The following is a 21,810-nucleotide window of genomic DNA, read 5'->3' on the forward strand; positions in this document are numbered from 1 at the left end:
CCCCTAATAAACATCATGTGGTAACAGCACTGCATCTACGCCAATAGGTGGCGCTGCACGGCAGGAGAATCCATTTTGGGACAGGAGGAGAAAAACTTGAGTCTCCTTCCTCTTCTGCTCTCGGCCTCCCCTCCCCAATTGCGATGAGCGGTTCCGGCGGCAACGAGAGACGTGGCTCTTGGCGCAACTGTTGGCCCGCCTCTTCCTGTTCCGGTGCGGGCCGAGGCCTGCCTCCTTGTGGGCCTTGCATCGCCTCGTTACGTGGAGGATGAGGAAACTCCGCGCTGGAGAAGTCGCAGGAGGCGGTGGCGGCTGACGAAGCCCCGGCCTGAGAGCCGGCATGGAGGAGAGGTTCGGCGGCGGCGAGGTCGTGGCCGGAGGCGGGCGGCTGGGCCCCGTGGATGTGCCCAGCGCCAGGTAACTGCCCCTTACCTACTTGTTCACTTTTATTGATCTTCCGGGGATTGAACCTGGGATCTCCTGCCTGCTAGCAGATGCCGGGCCATTGAGCTGCGGCTCCTCCCCAGGTGGTGGGTAGTAAGAGAAGATAAGGGGGAGGGCGTGCATGGGATCATTTAATTGTACTCGGTCTCAGTTGCAACGTGGAATCTGAGGGTTGTTCCAAAGGTAGATTTTTGAATGTCTGGAGCAGGGGTCTGCAACCTGTGTCTCTCCAGGTGTTCATGGACTACAATTCCCATCAGCCCCTGCCAGCATAGCCAATTGGAGAGAGAATCAGGCTTGGTGTTGCACAGGTCTCGTGAGATGCAGTTTCAGACCTATGGACAAATAAGGAAGATGCCACCAGCACAGGTTGTTTCTGCTGCAGATGACTGGCAGCCAGACATCTTCAGCTTGTGTCATTTAATAGGTTGCATAGAAAGAGAGAATTCAGCATGAGCATTAGTTCTCTGATGTGGTAGCTGCACCGTCTAAATTTTGACTTCTATATGATGATTAAAGGCACCATGATTGCAAGGAGCCATGTAGCACTTTCTAGCTCAAGAAGCTTATGCCACAATGCATTTGCTTTTCTAAAAGGTGCCACCAGTCTCCTTGTAGTTTTAGTTACAGAATGCTAACATTCCTTGTTTACAGGAAGGTGAAGGTACAGGAATCCTCTCCTGTGTTTCTGGCTGCCTCTGAGATTCTGTATCTAAGTGTTAAGCTAGATGAGGACAATGAGCCAGGAACAGCTGAAATCTGATGTTGGGCTCTCCCTCTTCCCAAATTTATGGCCCTACATAACATGTTCCTACACACAAGTTGTGTGATTTATGATCTATACACAGAATATACAGATAAGTTAATTTCTATATTGTATACATTGTGAGGCATCATAATTAATGAGTGTTCAATGGTTTAAATCAGGGGTAGGGAACCATGCTGATAGAGGCTGATGGGAATTGTAGTTCCTGAACATCTGGAGAGCCGCAGGTTCCCTACCCCTGGTTTAAATGTAAGAAGATCACGTTGAAGTCCCATAATTTCTTTATAGACACTTAATAATATGTGAATTAGCCCTTAAAAGTTCAGAAGTCTTTTCAGAATGCGGACCTGGAAATGTGTTCTTTTTATAAGCTGCTTAGTATGTCATAATATTTTAAATTGTGCAGCAATCTGGAAGAGGTATATGCTTATTACTTTCTTTGTCCCATTCACCTTCTTGGCATTTATTATCTAGTTATAGTACTGTTCCTTATTTTTCAAAGAAACAAAGTGTCATGATATTCTGTCAATTTTCTGTACATTTGCAGTATCCCTTTGACTTCTTGCACATGCACTATAATATAGTGTTTGTGGATCAGTCCAGCCTGATAGATAACCACTCGCCTATTTATCAATCAGTAAATCTGGGTCATATCTATCTTAGGACTATTTTTGAAATTTGCTACCCTAGAGCAGGAAATCGATATCTCTGGAGCACATTATAAATAAATGCAGGTTCAATTTGAATGAAAGGGTTGATAGAGGAGATGTGCCACATGCTGGAAGTTTGTATTTCAAAACATTATAGTCCAGGGTTGTTTTGTATACTGAGCAGGCCTATTGGCTAGCAGTGCTTTATTGATCATAGTATTTGGTACCATAAACCAAATCCCATGTTAATTTTCTATCAATAGCAAGGAAATGCTCTAATGAAATAACCTTAAATATTGGTGATTTGTGTCTGGTCTACTGGTCCAATGCTCTGAACACTAACCTATTGTCCATATTCCCCATCTGATAATATTTTGTATCCTTATTAGATTACCCTAATTTCATATTAATTTTTGTTCCTTTTCCCTCCAGGCTGACCAGATATGTTGCGTTGTTATGTTTAGCTAAGTTCTTAAAGGCTTTAGGAACGTTTGAATCCTATGATCTTCTGAAAGTAGTCCATCTTGTACAGTTTATCTTCATAGTAAAACTTGGGTAAGTTGAATTTTACGTGAGCATTCTACAACTTTTTCCACATGCTTCTGAAACTAGTCTTGTATTGGAACATCAAGGGTTTTTCCCCTTTTTCCTAAACATACAGCTGCTAGGAGCAGTGCAGGCCGTGCCAGTGGATTGGCCCTGCCTGGACACTATCTAGTTAGCTAAAATATAGGTGTAATGGTAACCTAAGGATGCTGTCGAGGTAATTGGAACAGTGGGGCTTACCATCTTCATGTTTGACCCTTGCCCATCCTGACCACAGTTGACGTTTGGGTCTAGGAGGAGGGGCGGTCATGTCTTGTTAAGAGAGGGGATGGTTCCTTCCAACTTGAAGGGAGTAGTAGTGAGACAACTCTTCTCTAAGCTGATAAAGCTCTTCTATGAGCTGATGTTCCTTTATGGTATAAAAAAGCATAACCTGGGCTTTATTCTGCAAATGCTTTGTGGGGAGGGGGTAGATTAATATAGTGGATGCCCATAACAGAAATATCTGGGAACAAAGACTCACATGCCCCTCCCTCCACTGGTGGCTGGTCTTATGCCGTGGGACTATATAAATTACTGAGCAATGGCTGCAGGTGCTGTGCACTGCAATCTGCAATGGAAGGATGCTGCTAGAAGAAAAGAAGACAGGCCACAGGGAAGAGCCTTGGTAAAGGAGCAGCCTGGGTGACCACCAGGAGTAACTCTGGCAGCACGCTACAAGAAAATATGATTGTCACTTAATGAATCAGTTTACATGGAATGGCCAAACTGTAGCAAGACATTTATTCCCATGTCTCAGGCCCACATGCTTCCTTCCTCTTTCTCCATCGCTTTCTATTGTGCAGTTTACCCACAAACCACAATGGAAGCCATAGTTTCTTCAGGAAGTGAAGAAGCATGTGAACTGACAGCACATTTTTCCAAGCATTTGGAGATTTAGGAATATGATATGTGGACCTGTTGAGATTTCACATTAACTTCTAAAAGGAAATAATATCGTAAGAGGGAACAAGGTAATTTGTGAAGCAACCCCCTGGTAGGTGAAGGTGCATTTTGTACAGTTGTTAATTTTGTGAGAAGGGGAGTTCTCCTTCTAGTCAGCATTGATCTGAAAATACTCTGTTTTTGTAATTATTGTAATTTCATGATCTAACAAACATCCCCATTCACCCAGGTCTGCATTTTTTATGGTTTTGTTCCAAAAACCATTTTCTTCTGGAAAGTCTGTAACGAAGCATCAGGTGAGTAGAATACTTATTGCTAACAAGTGCCACCCAAATTCCACGTTTTATATAGGAAATATGTGCATCTAAGACAAAAGACTTGAAATTTAAGCCTTTCCCTCCATCCCCTCCCCCCAAGAATGGGAACTGTATTGCTAACTCAGGGTAACAGCTCCATTGAAGTGAATGGAAGTGATTAAATTGCTTGAGTGTTCTTGATGGATTTAAGCACAATTGAACTTTTGAAAATCCCATCCTATGGAAAGTCTTCATGCTTTTATCAGCTTGGCATGTTCACAGGTATAACATATATGTATTCATACATGTATAACATATTGGTTTACACTATTTCTGAGTTTGTGGAAAAAGGATGTCTCTGCATGCTCAGCCCTAAGCTACTAGCAGAACCAAGGGACTTTGTGTAGCTTCCCGCACCAGAGGGATGCTCACAGAATGTGTCCTTTAGGTATACATTCACAAAAAGTAAACCTCTTGACGATCAGTGCTAGAAGAAAGCAACAGGCCTTGGCCTTTTTACCTTGGTTGTTGTCCTTTCTGAGCAGCTGGCTAACCACTGTGTGAGAAAGGAAAAAGGATGTTACACAAGACAGACCACTGGTCTGATCCAGCAGGGCATCTCTTATGAACAAGCTGAAGGTTGGCCAGGGGGGTAGGCAACAGAAATGGCATAAAATCATATGGTGTGGATGCGTAGCAGTAGGAGATCATGTCCTTTAAGGTGGGAAAGGGCTTGTACAGTAACAAAAAAGTCTGATATTCCAAAGCAGTATTAAAATTGTCAAAGGCTTTCATGGCCTTAGTCAACTGGCTGTTGTGGGTTTTCCAGGCTGTGTGGCCATGGTCTGGTAGTTTTTACTCCAAACGTTTTGACCGCATCTACGGCTGGCATCTTTAGAGGCACGTCATGGTGCCGTGACATGCCTCTAAAGATGCCAGCCACAGATGCAGACGAAACATTTGGAACAAAAACTAACCGGCTGTAACAACAAAGCCCAGAAAACGCACAATTTTAAATTTTAAAACAGCCAATATTAAAATTAATTTAAAAGTTTGTATCATTACACTGTTTATTGGAACAAAGCTGCCAAGTATCCATTTTCTTCTTTAGGTAGACTGTGGTAAAAGTAGCCAATAATATTTTTTAAAAATTATTTGGTATTCAGATTGTGTGCCTGTGTGTTGTTAAAATATTTTATCTTGCAGTGGGTGAAAATAATTAAACATGCTGTTGGCGGCTGCATAATTTCACTCTTGTGGTTTTTTGGCCTCACTTTATGCGGACCTCTAAGGTAAATATACATCTTCAGAACTGTTCTGTGCATTGTAGGCATTTCAATTGACAACTTTTCTGCTTTTCTAAAGGATGAAGTGTTCTAGTCATGCTAAGCAAACTATCTGAAATAAAAGATCTTGCCACAGTAACTGCTCTGGCCAGTGTTCAGTTTCATATTTTGAAGTATATATTAGAAGGCTCTTTTGAAGATTGTGCTTGTTTTATGTACAAATTGTGTTTTTGTTTTTTGTTTTTCTGCCAAAATATGGCTCTTGAAGCAGGTTCCAGAAGCCACAAAATAAAATAATTTTACATTATATATCATATCAGTTAAAATGCAATAATTTAAATTTCCTTTTGGATATTTGTAGGTATGACACTAACTTCTGTTGTCACCAGTGTGCTAGAGAAGCCTGTGGATATTGACAGTAATTAAGCACTGACCTGCATGGCCCTTGTGAGATCTCAGAAGCTAAGCAGGGGTTGGCCCTGGTTAGTATTTGGATGGGAGACCACCAAGGTCATTACCAGGGTCATTATCCAGAGGAAGGCAATAAGAAACCACCTCTTTTAACCTTGAAACCCTAGTGGGTTGCCATAAGTTGGCTGCTGATGGCACTTTACGCATACATGCAGACACACACGGTTCCGTGCTGCTGCTTGTAACCAGAAAACAGAAATACTGGTTTAGGATGTGCTGTTTTGAGTGAAAGTAAGAGAGAGCTCAGAAAGCTTAATATTGTAGGAATTAATCCAGTAAGGTTCAGAAGATTTTGCAGAATGCCAGAATCTGTTTTTCTCTTCCAGACATAAAACAAATCAAACATAATTTGTTTTGACGGGTTGTCAAAGGCTTTCGCAGCTGGAATCAAATGGCTGTTGTGGGTTTTCTGGGCTGTGTAGCTGTGGTCTGGTAGTTTTTGCAGGTGAAATGTTAGGAGCAAAAGCTACCAGCTCCCAGGCATAAATCCAGAAAACCCATAACAGACAAATAATTTGTTTCTTATGGAGAACTCTGGAGACTGGCTTTGAACTGTGTGGAATGAAGGTTGTGACCCGGAACATGTTTGGCAAAGGGATGACCTTGTCCATGTGTCTAGCTAGTAGAGATCTGGTAATCCTAATGATGATTATATTAATGAGAACGTCACAAAACTCTGTAATAGATATTTCATTCTTCCTGCCACCCCATCAACACTTTGGCCAGGTATGTCACATAACTGAAAATGATTGACAGTGATGATAACTCGATTTTCAAAAGCATGTTCACATCCTTTGGTTTACTTCTTATTGAATCTGTCAAAGTTCACTGGAATTACATCTCCAAAGCATCTGATGTTAAATGTATTGTCGGAAGACTTTCCTGGCTGGAATCACTGGGGTGTTGTGGGGTTTCCGTGCTGTATTGCCGTGTTCCAGTAGCATTTTCTCCTGACGTTTCACCTGCATCTGTGGCTGGCATCTTCAGAGAATCTGATGGTAGTAAAGCAAGTAGATTGCACCCTTTACACTTGTTAACCAATGCAAATGGTTCTTTCTCCCACCCTGGACATTCCACAGGTATATATACTCCACTTGCTTTATTACCATCAGATCCTCTGGAGATGCAAGCCACAGGTGCAGACGAAACGTCAGGAGAAAATGCTACCGGAACACGGCCATACAGCCCGGAAACCCCAAAACACCCTATCTGATGTTAGTTGTTAGTGTTAATCTCAATTTTTGTAGTATTTCAGCTGACCTAATCACATTTATTAGTTGCTTTTCAACTTCTGAAGTTCTCAGAATGACTTGGACGATAAAATAATGTACTCTTACTGACCATTTCACTCATCAGCCTGTGGTGGAATGGCTGGCCAATGACACAGAGGGGCCCTGCCCTTGTGGCTCCTCAGGATGCTGCTAGAATCTGCAGTCTTCTCCGGAGCCTCAGACGGTATGGCTGACCATCAGTTTGTCTCCCTTAAAGTCAATATTCTAAAGTGTAGGTTTGTATCTCTTATTTTGCAGAACCGTATTGCTCTTTGAGCATAGCGATATTGTTGTCATTTCACTTCTCAGTGTACTGTTCACGAGTTCAGGAGGAGGCCCAACAAAGGTATCCATGTTACTTTATAAAAATATATATAATGGTTCGTCCAAACCTCTTCCCCAAGTAGAACGATAAGGACTCCTATAGAACTTGTCTATCAGGATTTCTTGAATTACCTTCTTGCATACATACCGATGTACACGTGTGCCCCCTTTTTTATGTATTGCAGTATTTCACTAAGGAGCCCTATATGAGGACTGAAGATTTGCAGTGCAGTCCTATGTAGTTTGCATCAGTGGGTTTCGTTGGGAATAGCTAGACACTGTAAATTCCTTCTGCTTCCCCGCCCCCCCCCCCAAAAAATTAAACGTAATTCCATTGCATGTTCTTTGCATATCTTTTCGAAGTTTCTCTGCAGTTTCAAATACTTGCTTTACGATTCAATTATTATTCATTTCTTGCTTTTCAGACAAGAGGTGTGGCATTTTTCATCATTGCTGTGATCTGTCTGTTGCTTTTTGATAATGATGACCTCATGGCTAAAATTGCAGAGCATCGTATCCTTTCTGGCCATATGAGAGGAATCTTGTTTCAGCTGCCTCTGCTGGAGTACTTGTTACTGTTAGCTAAGAAATCATGTGTGGTACAATTTGTGCTCCTGGATTATGTCTCTGCTGTAACCTAAATAGTCCCAGGCTAGTCCAAGCTCATAAAATCTCAAAAGCTAAGTAGGGTCAGCCCCGGCAAGTGTTTGTATGGGAGACCTTGCAGGAATGCTGGGGTTGTGACATGGAGGCAAGCTGCCTCCAAAGGTTTCTTGCCTTGAAAACCATGTGGGGCCACCATAAGTCATTTGTGACTTGACTGCCAAAAGAAAAAAAAAACCTTTTTCTACTGGGTAGGCTGCTTTCGTACTTTTTTGGGAAGGTAAGGAATATATATGTTTCCCCCATCAAAGGTTACAAGTTCTCTGCTTTCCCAGCAGTAATCCCCTGGGGACAAAGGACTGATCCAAATTTTTGTGAGCGAGGAGTTTGTAGCAACATAATCTTCCTGGCTTTGCCTTCTTCATATAGCCCGTGATGCCCGCTGCTGACTGAGCAAAATGACATGAGACGTCAGGAGGCAGACTGCAGGAATAACGGGCAATTGGGCAAAATACACACACACCATTGCACTTGTCAGTGCATTGGGTCCTATGTAGTCATTTAAGAGAGTTATAATTTAGCAGGGATAGAACAGATGGAAAGGGGAGGGGAATCAGTAGTAGGGCATCTGGTTTGCACTCAGAAGGTTCATCGTTCAATTCCCAGCATCTCTGGTTAAAACCCATCAGTTACTAGCTGCTGGGAAGACCTCTCTCAAGGCCCTGGAGTCTTTCCACTGAGAGTAGACAGACCTGACCTTGACAGACCAATGGTCTGCATATGTACAGGGCAATGTCATAAATGTTCAGCTAGGTCATGAAACTTGCTGTATTTCCCCAAGAGGATGACTTCTCCAGTTCTTCCTGCCAACATTCCATGTAAGCCACGCGACTGTGCAGACACCATATTGGTGCTGCGCAGCTCAGGTGGCTGCCAGCAGGGGGAGCTCCCTCAGGCAACTCGCTTCCACACAGAAGTAGGGAACTTCTGCACAGTTCCCTACTACAGTTGCTTCCTGCACATTCGCACCCTGGCTTCCTTTGGTTAAGAGGGAAGAGAAATCTGCTTCTTCAGGTTGCTGTTTGTAAATGTTTAGATGCAGCCCTCCTGTAGGAAACACATTGCACATCCTTATTTTAACTCTTCTGGAGTTTGTTCTTTTTCCAACAGAAGAAAGATATGAACTGTCTACCAGTGCCTCACTTTTTTGCTACAATTCCCTTAAATATTACCACTTCATTAATGTCTTTTCTGAAATCTCTATTTAGGTACCACTCCGTTTTGCTGGAAACCATTTATCTGTTTAAGTGGCAGTATGTTATGTCGGATAGGTCAGTTAACCTATGGTCAGTTTAGTCTCCAGTGAAGCCTGTTCCATTGTGCTAGCCAGTTTGACTCCTGAAGGTTACACTTTACATCCTTTAAATTTCCTGCAGCTTCCCTTACTATATTTGTATTCCCCTCTATTTAGTTTGCCCAGAGATGGAGATTCTGTTCATATTAAACACAATTGAAGTAGGATTCTGTGTTACATTTTCCTGATCTTAATTTCTTCAGCTGAGGGACATCACGACAGTGCTCTAACACACATACTTTATACCGTCATCGCTTTCTTAGGAGTTGCAGATCACAAGGTAAGTTATGTTGCTTATAGTACATACAGAATTATTTGAAAAGTGTATGGTGCGTGGTATTAGGGAGCGGAATGAACTTTTGTACTAGTGGTATGTAGTAGCGATACCCTTTATTCAGTTACCTTTAACTTTCCTTCAGTGCCATTCTATTTCAACAGACTTTAGATATGCCCAGCATTTGTATGCTGAGACCATTATGGCAATGCTATGTTAATGAAATTTGGAATCTAGAAATAAAAAAGCAAATAAAGCTCTGTTAAACATGCAATACCATATTCATGACATTTGGTTTGAACATGGATTAATGTGCAGCATTTCATTCTGCCTATGTGTACCTTCGTACTAATCAATGTATTTAGTCATTTGGCTGGATCCATACCTTCAATTTCCTCTTCCTGTTGCAGACCACCAATTTACCTCTCCTGGTGTTCCTGAGCAACATTTTCATGAGATCAGTGGGCTGCATAAGATGGTGGGAAGCAGGAATGTTCTTTTCCACTGACAAAAGTGCCTTGCATGAGTGGAAAAATTGGTTTGGATCCAACCTCTTCATTGTGTAGGGGTTGAACCTTAGGATAAGAGAGCTACATTTTACACTACTTTCCCTCTCTTAGCACAGACTCAGGAGTTGTTCTTGTCTGTTGAAATGTCTGGTACAGAAATGAGGAAGAGAACTAATAAAAGTGAAGTCTGAACATGGAGATCAAATTAAACAAGTTTAACGTCATGCCTAGATTGGCAATCACTGTAATTCATTATCATGATTAAAAGTGCACTTGGTTGTTGGTAATATATAACTGGCCATTTTAATGACTGTATCTGCTGTGCAGCAATTATCATAATTTCAGCGGGTTAGTGAGAAAGCGCAGAGGAGGAAATTCCTGTTCATGGTCTGTAATCAGCCTTGTAGTACCTCCAAAGCATAGCATTTACATTCATGGAAGAGTTGCTGATTTTCCCCCATCCCCTCGTCCTACACCAGATCTTCACTTTATTCCCTGGGTTCTTTATAAGGGTCCACTGGTCCTACTCCCCAGAACAAAATTTTGAGGGCTCAGTACAATTCAGCAGGTGGGAAAGCCTGCTCTACAAAGTCTACAGGTAATTGGAAACGTTCTATAATTCACATAATGATCAAAATGAGAAGTATTCTGAAGGAGTAACTTGATTGGATAGCAGAAGTATTTCTTACCTAGTCTCTATATAAATGTTATAATGTTGGGGTGGGGGAACTGATTTTTAGATTTACTGATTGGTATCCTCCTCTGTTTTCAGGGCGGAGTGCTTCTGCTTGTATTAGCATTGTGTTGCAAGGTTGGCTTTCACACGGCTTCCAGAAAGCTCTCTGTAGATATAGGTGGAGCCAAACGTCTTCATGCATTATCTCATCTAGTTTCTGTTATCCTCCTGTGCCCCTGGGTGGTCATCTTGTCTCTAACAACTGAGGTAAATAGCAACATTCAAAACAGTTTAACGTTGAAATGGTCAAAGCTATAGTGCTACAGAATAAAATGAAACATGTTGCAGTTGTTTCCAAAACTGGATGTTTTGACAAGTTTTGAAAGAATACCGAACAAGATCTTTGGAAGAGAGATTCCATAATTAAAGCTATGTAAAACATTGGTTTCAAGTCTCCAAGAGGTGAGACTGAGCAGAGCTTCACCTGACTGCATGGTGGAGGGATAGTGGACCTAGCCAACATCTTAAATCCTGCCTGGAAACCACCCAGTGAGCAGTGCAGCTCAGAGAATACTGGTGATTTAAGCTGTCTGCAGATGTTGAAAGAAAACAAATATCTACTTTGTGCAGTATTAAGTTTCTAGACAGCTTCAAAAAGGAAGTATGCAACTGTTATAGAAATTATCTAGCCATCAGTGGAGATTTTATCATCAGTGTGTCTAATTTTTCACATGACCAGGTCTGTGAAATGGGGATTTGAACCTACACCATACTGCTGCATCCACTGTCACTAGTGCTTGGGCTCCAATTCCCTGCAGATATAGGCCGGACTGAGTCCTGTTTAGCTTTAAGAGGGTAGCAGCATCATGTGTTGTGAAACTAATGGATGCCACTGCTACAGCCAGATTATCTCCTCTAAGGTACAATAGGGAAGACGTGTCGTCCTTTTTTCAAAGACCCAGTTTGTCATAAACATACAGACCATTGACCCATCCAAAAGTCAGTACGTGTGCTCAGCACTTTCCATGATCAGTAGCATCAGTAAATTTATGCAGACCATCATCTCTGTGTTCAGCCATTTACACATGATGCTGGTTTATAGGCAGTCCAGCAAAGTTAGCAATGTCTGCAAAATGGCCGTTCTCCAGGTTCTCCTGTCACCTGTTACCTGAGCCTTTTAGCTGAAGATCCTGGATATTGAACCTGGGATCTTCTGCATGCACTACTGAGCTACGGCCCCACTGAGTCATGTTGAAGACCAGTATGGAATTCTTTTTAGTCTCCAGAGTTCATGGACTATAATTCCCATCAGCCACTGCCAATTAGCCATGGTGGCAGGGGCTGATGGGAATTGTAGTCCATGAACATCTGGAGAGCTGTAGGTTGCAGACCCCTGGCTCTAATCAGTAGAGAAGATTCTGTGTGTGTGGCAGTCTGCCAGGCAACAGATGGGATTTCCAGCTATATACTCACCTCTTGCTTGGAATCCAGGGCTAGATGTTCAGATATTTAATTCCAGTGGTTCAAACCTTGTTCTATTTGATCTCCCCAATTCCTCCATTCCTCTACATGGGTTGAACAGAAAGGATTCTATTTAAATCATGCCTAAGGTTTTCCCCCCCTCTTATTTGAAATGAATACAGTACAGCAATGGCAAACAGCCTTGAACAAAATCCACTCTCCTAGTAGTAGAGCCAGTCAGCATTCAGTCCTTAGTTTGTTGCTGGTCTCAGTGAGGCTTGGAGCCAGCTTTAAATTGCAGGCTTCAGCTGACCAGTAGCAAATGGAGATTGGGTGGCTGGGTCTGTTCGCATACTCCATGTGGAGTTTGCGGACAGGGCCAGCTGGGGGTGCAGCGCCCAGGGTGAGCCCCAGGTGCTGTTTCAGTAGGCTGAGATGACTGGTTAATTTTTAGTAGACTACCAAATACTCATTTGTTGCTGGGATTGTTGTGAAAAATGCTGACCCGGTAGACATTGGTCTAATCCAGCATGTTGTTTCTTAAAATCTTAAACAAGAGTTGTAAATTCAAGATAATGAATATGGACAGCTTATGCCAGAACTGATAAGAAATCTTGGATAGACATAGCTTGGATAGACAGATTCATTGTTGCGTAACAAAATTTACTGTGCATGTGCATTTGTTGTACCACTCATGCTGAATGTGTGTGTTTTGTTTTTAATTGCAGAGTAAAGTAGAATCCTGGTCTTCTCTCATCATTCCTTTCACTACGGTTATTTTTTTTGTTGTGGTTTTGGACTTCTACGTAGAATCCATGTGTTCCATCAAGATGGAGGTTTCAAAGTGTTCTCGTTATGGGTCATTTCTCATTTTCATCAGTGCACTTCTTTTTGGAAACTTCTGGACTCACCCAATAACGGATCATCTTCGAGCAATGAACAGGCCAGCACATCAGGAAGCTACAGAGCATGTTCTTTCTGGCGGAGTGGTAGTTAGTGCCATTTTCTTTATTTTATGTACGTCTTAGTCCTCATATTCAGAAGAATAGTAGCATATTACTAAGAATTTTTCATGCATTAAGAAGGAATTTGGCATGCCTCAGTATAGCAGAATGTGTTCATGCTAGGAATGGAGCTAGACATTACTTACATTATGTTCTGAAGGAGTAACTTGATGGATCAGAATGTTGTTCTGAAATATCTTGTTATAAATCAGAGGCTGAGAACTGTTTCTGCTGGGGAGGCCACGTAGTTACTTTTGGATTGGTTAATGAACTACACCAAAAGTGTTTTGTGCTTGTAATAGGAAGGGCCACATTCATATGTACATTTATGTGCCCTTTTCTCATTGAATGGCTTGATCAATTACAGAAATGGCTGCCTTTCCCCCAATTTCTGACTGCACTTCCATTGCCAGTCTGTTGAGAACCCCATCCCTTTCAAAAATCTCACCCCAGTAAATGGGATGAAAGGCTGACACTAAGTCAAACTGTGGCATCAACAGTGAGTTCTTTGGGCGTCTTTCTCAGAGATTACTAACCCATTTGATCAAAGACATAGCTGTGAATAAACTGTAGCAGTTTTAATGTCTGGTTAACTAACCAACTTGATGCATAATACATCCTACAAACAATAAGTGTATTCCCAGTGTTATAGAGTGACAAGCTGATGTAGTATGATATAAAAGCTGTTGCTGGGATGATTTGCACCACTATAAGGAGCACCATGACACAGCATCATAAGCTGCATTACTGAAGTCCAGGTCCTGTTCATGGCCTCCGTTTGATCCTGACAGAAGTCTGTTTCAGGTAGTCAACTCAAGGTTCATCCTTCCAACCTTCTGAGGTTGGTTAAATGAGTACCCAGCTTCCTGGGGTCAAGTGTAGATGATGGGGGAAGGCAATGGAAAACAAGTCTGCCTAGTAAACGTCATGATGTGACATTCCCTCATGGGTCAGTGTTTACACAGGGAACTACTTTTACCTTCCAAGTAGAGAAATGTTCTGTATAAAAGCCCACTTCCCATACTGGACCCAAAAGTAGACACACATTGTCCATCATTTTTGTTCTAGGTGAGAGCTGCAGACTAAAAGTCTAAGTCTCAGCCTCAGTTTCATGTCCAAATCTCTATTTAAACCAACACTGTTTTAGGGATCTGTGACAAATGGGATAGGACTCCAGAGCACATTTGGAAAGAGAACTGAGATCTGGATGAAGTAGAAAAACCAAGATAGTGGCTTGAATGATTTATATTCTATTTGCATATTTGGACTATTGGAGTAGTAAAATTCTCACACTAAGATTCATGATATCCCAGCATCTGCTCATGCTTGTTCAGTGTGCGGACTCCAGAGTAATCTTAGAGAGTGAGTAGATGGAAAAGTGTTTTTCCTATGCTAAATGAGGAGGCTTACCTAGGGAGGATGCCTACTGCCTTTAAACCTGCACCAACTGGAAAATTCCTGTTAAAAGTTTGCTAGAGCCACAGGGGCCCCCAAACAAGAGGTCTGGTGACATTCATTGTGATTCCAAAATGAAACGCACAGAAGAGGCCATGCCAGATGTGCAGTGAAAGCCAGAACTTGGGGTACACAACAGAGCAGGACCAGATCAAAATCTGATTTCTTTGGGTGGGTCAGGACAGCTGATAGAGGAGTGGGGTGAGGTACAATAGAAAACCAGGCAGTTCTGTTTTTCCAAGCTTGCACAAAGGAAGTGTGTTGGATTATGGCAGCAGATGGCTACCTAATTACAGACCAATGTGTTGGCAGCTCACTCCAGACTCCTGGGATGGCATTATTGGAGGCCACCCTGCCTCCTGCAGAGGACTTTTCGGTGGCACAGGGTGGCAGAAAACAGTTAAAACTCTCCCCATATCCAAAAAGCCCTCCATTGAGCTGAATGGGCTTATGCCACCCAAAAGGGTGGAGTAAATCCAAAACCTGGGCACCAGTGTCCCAGCCTCCCTTATGCCGGCAGAGCTGGTGGGGATGCAGGAGTACTGCCCATAGTGGAGGACTGCAGTGACCACCCACAACAGGTCTGCCCCTCCACTGGTGTAAGTATGCAGGGGAGGGCAAATTGGCCGGCATTGGACCCCACTGCCTCCACAACTTCTTTTGCCCCTCCCCCCCACATTGGGCTGTAAGTCTTCTTGTATCAGAAAGGAATGAGACTGGTTGTTCATGAGCCCCAAGAGGGTAGAGAAGGTGATCAAATGAAGGCTTATGCAGCATGGTAAACAAGCAGTGTGAGAGCAATTGCTAGCTGTATGAATGCCTTTGAAAGTTTTTTATTTGTATGTAGTCCTTGGATTAATATAAAATGTAAATGACTCTTTGTTGTTACTTTTTAGCTGCCAATATCCTCTCCTCCCCAACACGGAAAGGGCAGAAAGGCACTCTTATTGGTTATTCTCCTGAGGGAATACCACTGTACAATTTCATGGGTGATGCTTTGCAGCACAGCTCTCAGTCCTTACCTCGGTTTATTAAAGAATCCCTGAAACAAATCCTTGAGGAATCTGACTCAAGGCAAATCTTCTATTTTCTGTGTCTAAATTTGGTAAGCATACTTCTTGAAACTCGGGATGGAATTGTGTTGGGTCAAGTTAGTTTTAGAGCACTGATTTAAACTCATCTGGTAGGATCTGTGTAAGGCATCTAGACAAGTCCTTCAGCCTAGGGCAAGATGCCCTTGATAATTCTTGACAGTTGTTTATTCAGCTTTGTTTTAAGAAAGAACTTCTCCAGTCTACCTGAGTCAGCAGGCAAGACTGTATAGCCTGATAAATTTTAAACTGTGCAGTAATTAGCCTTCAGAACACTATCCAAATGTGCACCTATTTTCTTTCTTTAAAATATTTGTACTCTATTTTTCTCCTGGACAGTGGGACCATGGAGGGGGAGTTCTTTAGCGCAAATATACAAATTATATCTGCAAAATGTATGAACAAATGCATTAACATTATCCAAAAGAACTTACTGTTCCAGATATTAACCTGTATGGAAAAAGTTCATGGTCAGAATCCAAAGTCTTGCTTTTTCTTGAACAGTAGCCCACCTATCCTGCAAGGCAGGCTGCTTTTTAAACTTCTACTCAGTTTCAAAAGTATGGAAGTCTGGGGGAAGGGTCAACTAGGCTAGCAGAATTTGATAGAAGAACTGAAACTACCCAGTTCTTTAGCAGAGAAAAACAACAAAAAACGCAGCAGAGTGCTAAAAGGAAGTTATCCTTTAATAAAGTTCTAAGTATATTTAATAAAGTTCTAAGTATATATATATTTACAAAAATATATATTTACAAAAGAGGAAGACCAAGCTTGCACAATAAGCAAATAAGGGGAAAAAATACAACAGCACAGCAGCATACAATGCAGCATAAGGACAAGGAGGAGAGTAAAAGGGTAAGGGAGAGGAAGGGGTGTGGAGCATGAAAGCTACACCATCATATGCAGACATTAAAGGTCACCCTCAATCAACCAGTTAACTACCCAGCTGACCTGCATCAACACACAGTAACCAAATGGTGCAACTATCTTGCTCCTGCAGTTACTTACATAAGAGATGCCAAATATTCTAACAGAATTTGGATCCCAGTCCTTGTCTTTTTGGTGGTTCCTTAGTAATATTGGTCAGTTGCATAGTTGTGTCTAAAATGGGAGTGTTGAGTCCCAGCTCAGTTGTGAATTAGTTGTATTAATTTCTGCTGCTCTCTATCCCAGACTCTGGAGTGGGAAGGGAGAAGAGTATGGCCTTTCTTACCTCAATATGTGCATGTTCTTCTCCCTTAGAAAAAACAGACAAGTATTTAGTGTGTAGCTTTCTACTATATCATTGTTCTGAATAGTGTGTGAAGATTTTCTCCATCATTAGATGAAACCCTGTTGCGTAAGAGAGTTTCCAAATAATGTTCACTGTATCTTTTTTCCAACATGCAGTGTGTCAAGATCAAGGGTAAAATCAAATTTGATGCACCTTTTCTTCTAGGCATTTACTTTTGTGGAACTGTTTTATGGTGTGTGGACCAACAGTCTTGGATTAATCTCAGATGGTTTTCACATGCTTTTTGACTGTTCGGCTTTAGTGATGGGTCTGTTTGCGGCACTGATGACTCGGTGGAAAGCAACCCGTATCTTCTCCTATGGGTATGTATGTTGAATAAATTATAAGGATTGATTCAAAGGGTGCTGCCCAATTTATCACTCCTTCAATCTTCATGTGGTATTTGGACACAGCTGAATTCCAGTAGTATCTGGCACAGTAACACTTCTGAATTGTGACGGGTGCGCTGTCTCTCCAAACGCACAGTAGACCAATAAGGCAGCTGCTGGCATTTGGAGGAGTAGGGAGTCAAATTTGGTTCTCTGAATTTAGGTTCGTCTCTTTTAGCCACTACACCATGCTGGCAGTAGCTTATTCTCTTGCCTAATTTGCTTGAATGTCTGTGGACTTTCTAGAAAATGCTTCACAGTTTTAGTTTGGTTGAGGATTTCTGTTGTATATTTCTGCAGCCTTTTTGATTCCTCACTTTGTCAATTTCAGGTATGGCCGTGTAGAAATTCTCTCTGGGTTTATTAATGGCCTTTTTCTCATGGTAATAGCTTTCTTTGTCTTCATTGAGTCTGTGGCCCGATTGGTTGATCCTCCAGATATTGACACAAATATGCTGACTGTAAGTTAATTCAATAATCTTGAATTTACTCCTCTTGAGCATTCTTTCATACTGAACATAAGGAACACATTTTGTTCATAGGATTGCAATTGTCTGTTTATATAAGGCGAGTGCAGCTGTAACACACCTTTGCAGGCGTAGTTGAAGGATGTGATCTGGGAGTGCATGCCCCATCCATCTACTCCTTTCATGACAAATCCTTCCACCACTCTGAGCTGTGATTAAGGGTAACATTAGCACTAGTGTTAAGTACAGTTGATGCTAAAAGACACAGTGTGCGTGGTTGGAAGACCTGGGTGCAAGTCCCCACTTGGTCATGAAGGGGGTGCTGTTGAGCTAGCCAGTCTCTCCAAACCTAATCTATCTCACAAGGTGGTTCTGCAGGCAGAATGGAGGCTGAGATATAATAGAACAATATTCATATCCTGACTAACAATTAGCCCAAGTTAGTGATAGCCTTGATTGATAGAAAGGTAGACATAACTGCTAGCTAAGCCCTCTAGGAGAATTGATGCATAACAAAAAGTGTGCAGATCTACAGCCCAATGTCTAGCCTTGAACTCTCTATGCTTAAAGAGTCCACAACACTATGGCTGCCTGTGCAGATGTTTTGTTCAAAATGGGTCAGTAGAACAAGGATCTTTTCCCCCCCTGCTAATTAGTACAGTGGCTATTTGAATATAAAAATTAACTAGTTTAAAAAGTAAACAAGTTGTATAAATTGTAACGAGCTGTATAAATTGGTTTCTTGCACTTATGGAATGACAGGAAATGGAGGTTAAAGAAGATTTTTCTCTCCCTCGTGCAGCCGGTCTCAGTTGGAGGATTGATAGTAAATCTTGTTGGTATCTGTGCCTTTAGCCATGCCCATTCTCATGGGTCTTCTCGAGGAGGATGTCCTTCACACGAACACAGCCACTCACATCATGGGCACGGCCACAGTCATGGGCATGGCCATTCCCACAGTGATTACGGGCACAGTCACAATCATGGACATTCACACGGATCACTCGGCGGTGGCATGAATGCCAATATGAGAGGTAAACAGTGGATTTTTGTGAAAATTATCTGAATAGAAAACGTAGCAATATGTATTGTACGCGTATGATCCTGTCATATACTGAACGCGATAATTGGTTCTGTCCGTTCTGTGAGTGGCGGCAGCTTTCTAAGTTCTGACATCGAGGTTTTTCCTATCACTGTCTATCTCAGGGGTCTGCAACCTGCGGCTCTCCAGATGTTAATGGACTACAATTCCCATCAGTCCCTGATTTGTAGTCCGTGAACATTTGGAGAGCCGCAGGTTGCAGACCCCTTATATATCTGATAGCTTCCACTGGAGAAGCCAGGGATTGAACCTGGGATCTTGCGCAAGCACACCAGATGCTCTGCCACTGAGCCATGACTCCTTACTGAATTTGTTGAGAACATCAGTTGTGCGGTTAAGAAAATAAAGTAAAGGCCTTTGGGTGTGAAGCTCTTTGTGTTTTTAGGCGCATTGCTTTCTGCTGCCTGGATTAGCTGCTGTGTTGTCACATGAATGGTCTAGGAAATTATTTCTTTTTGTTTCAGGTGTGTTCCTGCATATTTTGGCAGACACTCTTGGCAGTGTCGGAGTGATTGTGTCAACCATATTCATTCAGCAGTTTGGATGGCTCATAGCGGATCCTCTGTGCTCCCTCTTCATTGCTACATTGATTTTTCTCAGTGTTATTCCTTTGATAAAAGATGCCTGTCAAGTGCTCTTGTTGAGGCTCCCCCCGGGGCATGAGAAAGATCTGCACATAGCTTTAGAAAAGGTTTGTCTCTTTATTTCTCTGCACATTTAGTTATAGACAGAGCGATTAATACTCTTCTCCATATCTTTGAGATAAGCTACAATCTAGTAAACAGTATTCATTTAGAGAGGTCCTTAAATATGCTTTTGAGCTCCTACCCCTCCCCACCCCCACTTTAAAATCAGCAAAGTGGGCATACAGAGCTGAGGGACGGTGGCATAGCGCTCAGAGGGCGGGAGGGGAGTGTCTTGCCTTGGGGGGGCGCTGATGTAGGGGTGGGGGCACAGGGCACACTCGTGCCCCAGGCGCAGTTCCCCATCACTATGGCTCTGCTGAGGATACAGAATACTGTTTTTTCAGAAACTTCTCTTTCAGTCTGAAAAGAACTCAGATGTTGAGAGAATAATTTCCAAATTAAAAAGCACAAGATCTTTAAACATTAGTTATATTTAAGCAAGGTTCAGATTTGTAAGGGTACCCTAATCCTGTGTACTTTTCATGCTATCTTTTTTGCTATATAATCTTCTGTGGTTGATTGGAAGCTGACTGTAGTCATAATGTAATTCAGGAGCATCACAAGTGCTGTTACATATCTGTTTCTACAGATCCAGAAAATAGATGGTGTCATCTCCTGCAGAGATCCTCACGTCTGGTGTCATTCTGCACATGTTGTAGCTGGCACAATACATGTACAAGTGATGTCAGATGTAATGGAGCAGAGAATTATTCAGCAGGTAACTTGTTACAGTTGTACTTAATGCATGGATGGGCTTTTGTGGCCCCAGTTCATGCTACTGTTAAGAATAATCCTTTTCCACTGTGAACTTCTGTATCGCTATGATTGGGTTAGGCCAGGGGTGGCCAACCTATGGCGCTCCAGATGTTCGTGGACTACAATTCCCATGACCAATTGGCAGCGCAGATGGGAATTATAGTCTATGAACATCTGGAGCACCATAGGTTGGCCACCCCAGGTTAGGCCCAGCAAACCTTGGAGCCCACTTCTTTCTGTGTTACATCTCTCATATGGTCTCTGGATTCCACCAAGGATACCAGCTATACGTGCCATCTATGTCTTGAGCCCAGGCAAGAAGGGTAAGACTGAGAAATGATCAGTGACTGCCATTAGCTGCGGCATTCTTTCCCATCACAGACTTAGCATAGTCTGATCCTAAGCACCTTTTGGAACTGCTTGAAAAATTCAAATTACTTTGAAACTTTATTCAGTTTGTTTCAGAGAGATTATTTTAAGACCACCTTGAGCCACTTGCAGTGGGGCAGGCTATAAATAAATGGGAACTGGAGATTCTTATTTTTTTCAATTTTCCTATCATTACATCAGCATAATTGAGGGAGTGCTGTCTCTGCTCATGTGACTCTTTCTGGAGGGAAGGATTGTGATGACGGGAAAGCTGTCTTATGCTCAAGTTGGAGAACCACTGGTCAGAGACTCAGTGCCACTGTTTTTATTTTGCTCAGGTTTCAGCTATTCTTAAAGATAGCGGAGTAAACAATTTGACTGTCCAAGTGGAAAAAGAGGCCTATTTCCAGCACATGTCTGGCCTCAGTACCGGATTTCAAGATGTCCTTGCCATGACGAAACAAATGGAATCCATGAAGTACTACAAAGATGGTACTTACATCATGTGATCTGAAACTACGTATTTGTATTATTTTGTCAAAAGAGTTTGCACATAATTGTACAGAAACAAATGTACTATATATTTGGATTTTCAGAAGATGTTGCATACATTTGAAACCCAGATCAAAAAGTTTAAAAAGAGGTGGGATTACTATAACATCTGTTGTATATGTGGAAATAATGGCAATGTAAAATATTGTATTTGGTGTCAATTAAACACATTTTGTTACATGAGTGTGGATGAGCACAAATGTCTCCCATCTTGGAATAGCAGTCATTTCTTTTCCGTCTCAAACCCTTTTGGGTTGCAGCAGAAACACACCAAAAACAATGTCTTCAAAATTATGTTATCGTTTTGTTCTTGAGTGTGTATTAACCTATTAAAATGAGTGCAATTGAGTTTTTCAAGGTTTATTAGATACAAAAGAGTATGTGAGACTTTGTATTTGGCTCTTGTATATAATTCTATTTTTAAGCATATCTTTTATTAAATTAGGGGAAATTGATTCTACCATTTTAAAATTTAGTGAACTAATTTTTTTAAAGTGAAAAGAATAGTCATGTTGGCAACACGCTAGGGAGAAATAAAACCTTTTTTATTCTTGCACTCAATGTTTCTGTTCAATGGGGAAACTTGAAAAACTAATCAGAACCACTATGTGAAATAAACATATTTTTGTAAATAACTGAAATTTGACATATTGCTTTAACTAAGCCTCAAAACTGGTCACTGTAATCTGTTCTTTTGCAGTGATGATGATTTAGGCTGCAGTCCTAAAGATATTGTGCTGGAAGTAAGACCTATTGAATAACATGACACTTACTTTTGAGTAGACCTCCT

The 21,810-nt window shown here is 41.8% G+C and overlaps 1 protein-coding gene across 1 annotated transcript; it reads left to right on the forward strand.

Annotated features, from left to right (window-relative positions):
* Positions 1–190: 190 nt before the first annotated feature.
* On the forward strand, positions 191–21,576 carry SLC30A5 (solute carrier family 30 member 5). The gene is made up of 16 exons (XM_048503425.1): positions 191–417; positions 2,293–2,415; positions 3,581–3,647; positions 4,854–4,939; positions 6,934–7,021; positions 7,425–7,512; positions 9,160–9,236; positions 10,512–10,682; positions 12,605–12,893; positions 15,232–15,440; positions 16,865–17,022; positions 17,420–17,549; positions 18,358–18,589; positions 19,122–19,348; positions 19,933–20,061; positions 20,807–21,576. Exons 1-16 carry the CDS (start codon positions 341–343, stop codon positions 20,975–20,977), a joined length of 2,322 nt encoding a protein of 773 aa, XP_048359382.1. The 5' UTR covers positions 191–340; the 3' UTR covers positions 20,978–21,576.
* The last annotated feature ends 234 nt before the right edge of the window (positions 21,577–21,810 follow it).

This window comes from Sphaerodactylus townsendi, linkage group LG07, assembly GCF_021028975.2.
Source record: "Sphaerodactylus townsendi isolate TG3544 linkage group LG07, MPM_Stown_v2.3, whole genome shotgun sequence".
NCBI lineage: Eukaryota > Metazoa > Chordata > Lepidosauria > Squamata > Sphaerodactylidae > Sphaerodactylus > Sphaerodactylus townsendi.

Bases quoted from the DNA above. Each gene is read 5' to 3' on its own strand.
- SLC30A5 (XM_048503425.1), top strand. From the start codon at position 341: ATGGAGGAGAGGTTCGGCGGCGGCGAGGTCGTGGCCGGAGGCGGGCGG. The intron at 4,940-6,933 runs GTAAATATACAT...CTTATTTTGCAG, and splicing joins ACTTTATGCGGACCTCTAAG to AACCGTATTGCTCTTTGAGC. The intron at 7,513-9,159 runs GTATCCTTTCTG...TAATTTCTTCAG, and splicing joins GGCTAAAATTGCAGAGCATC to CTGAGGGACATCACGACAGT.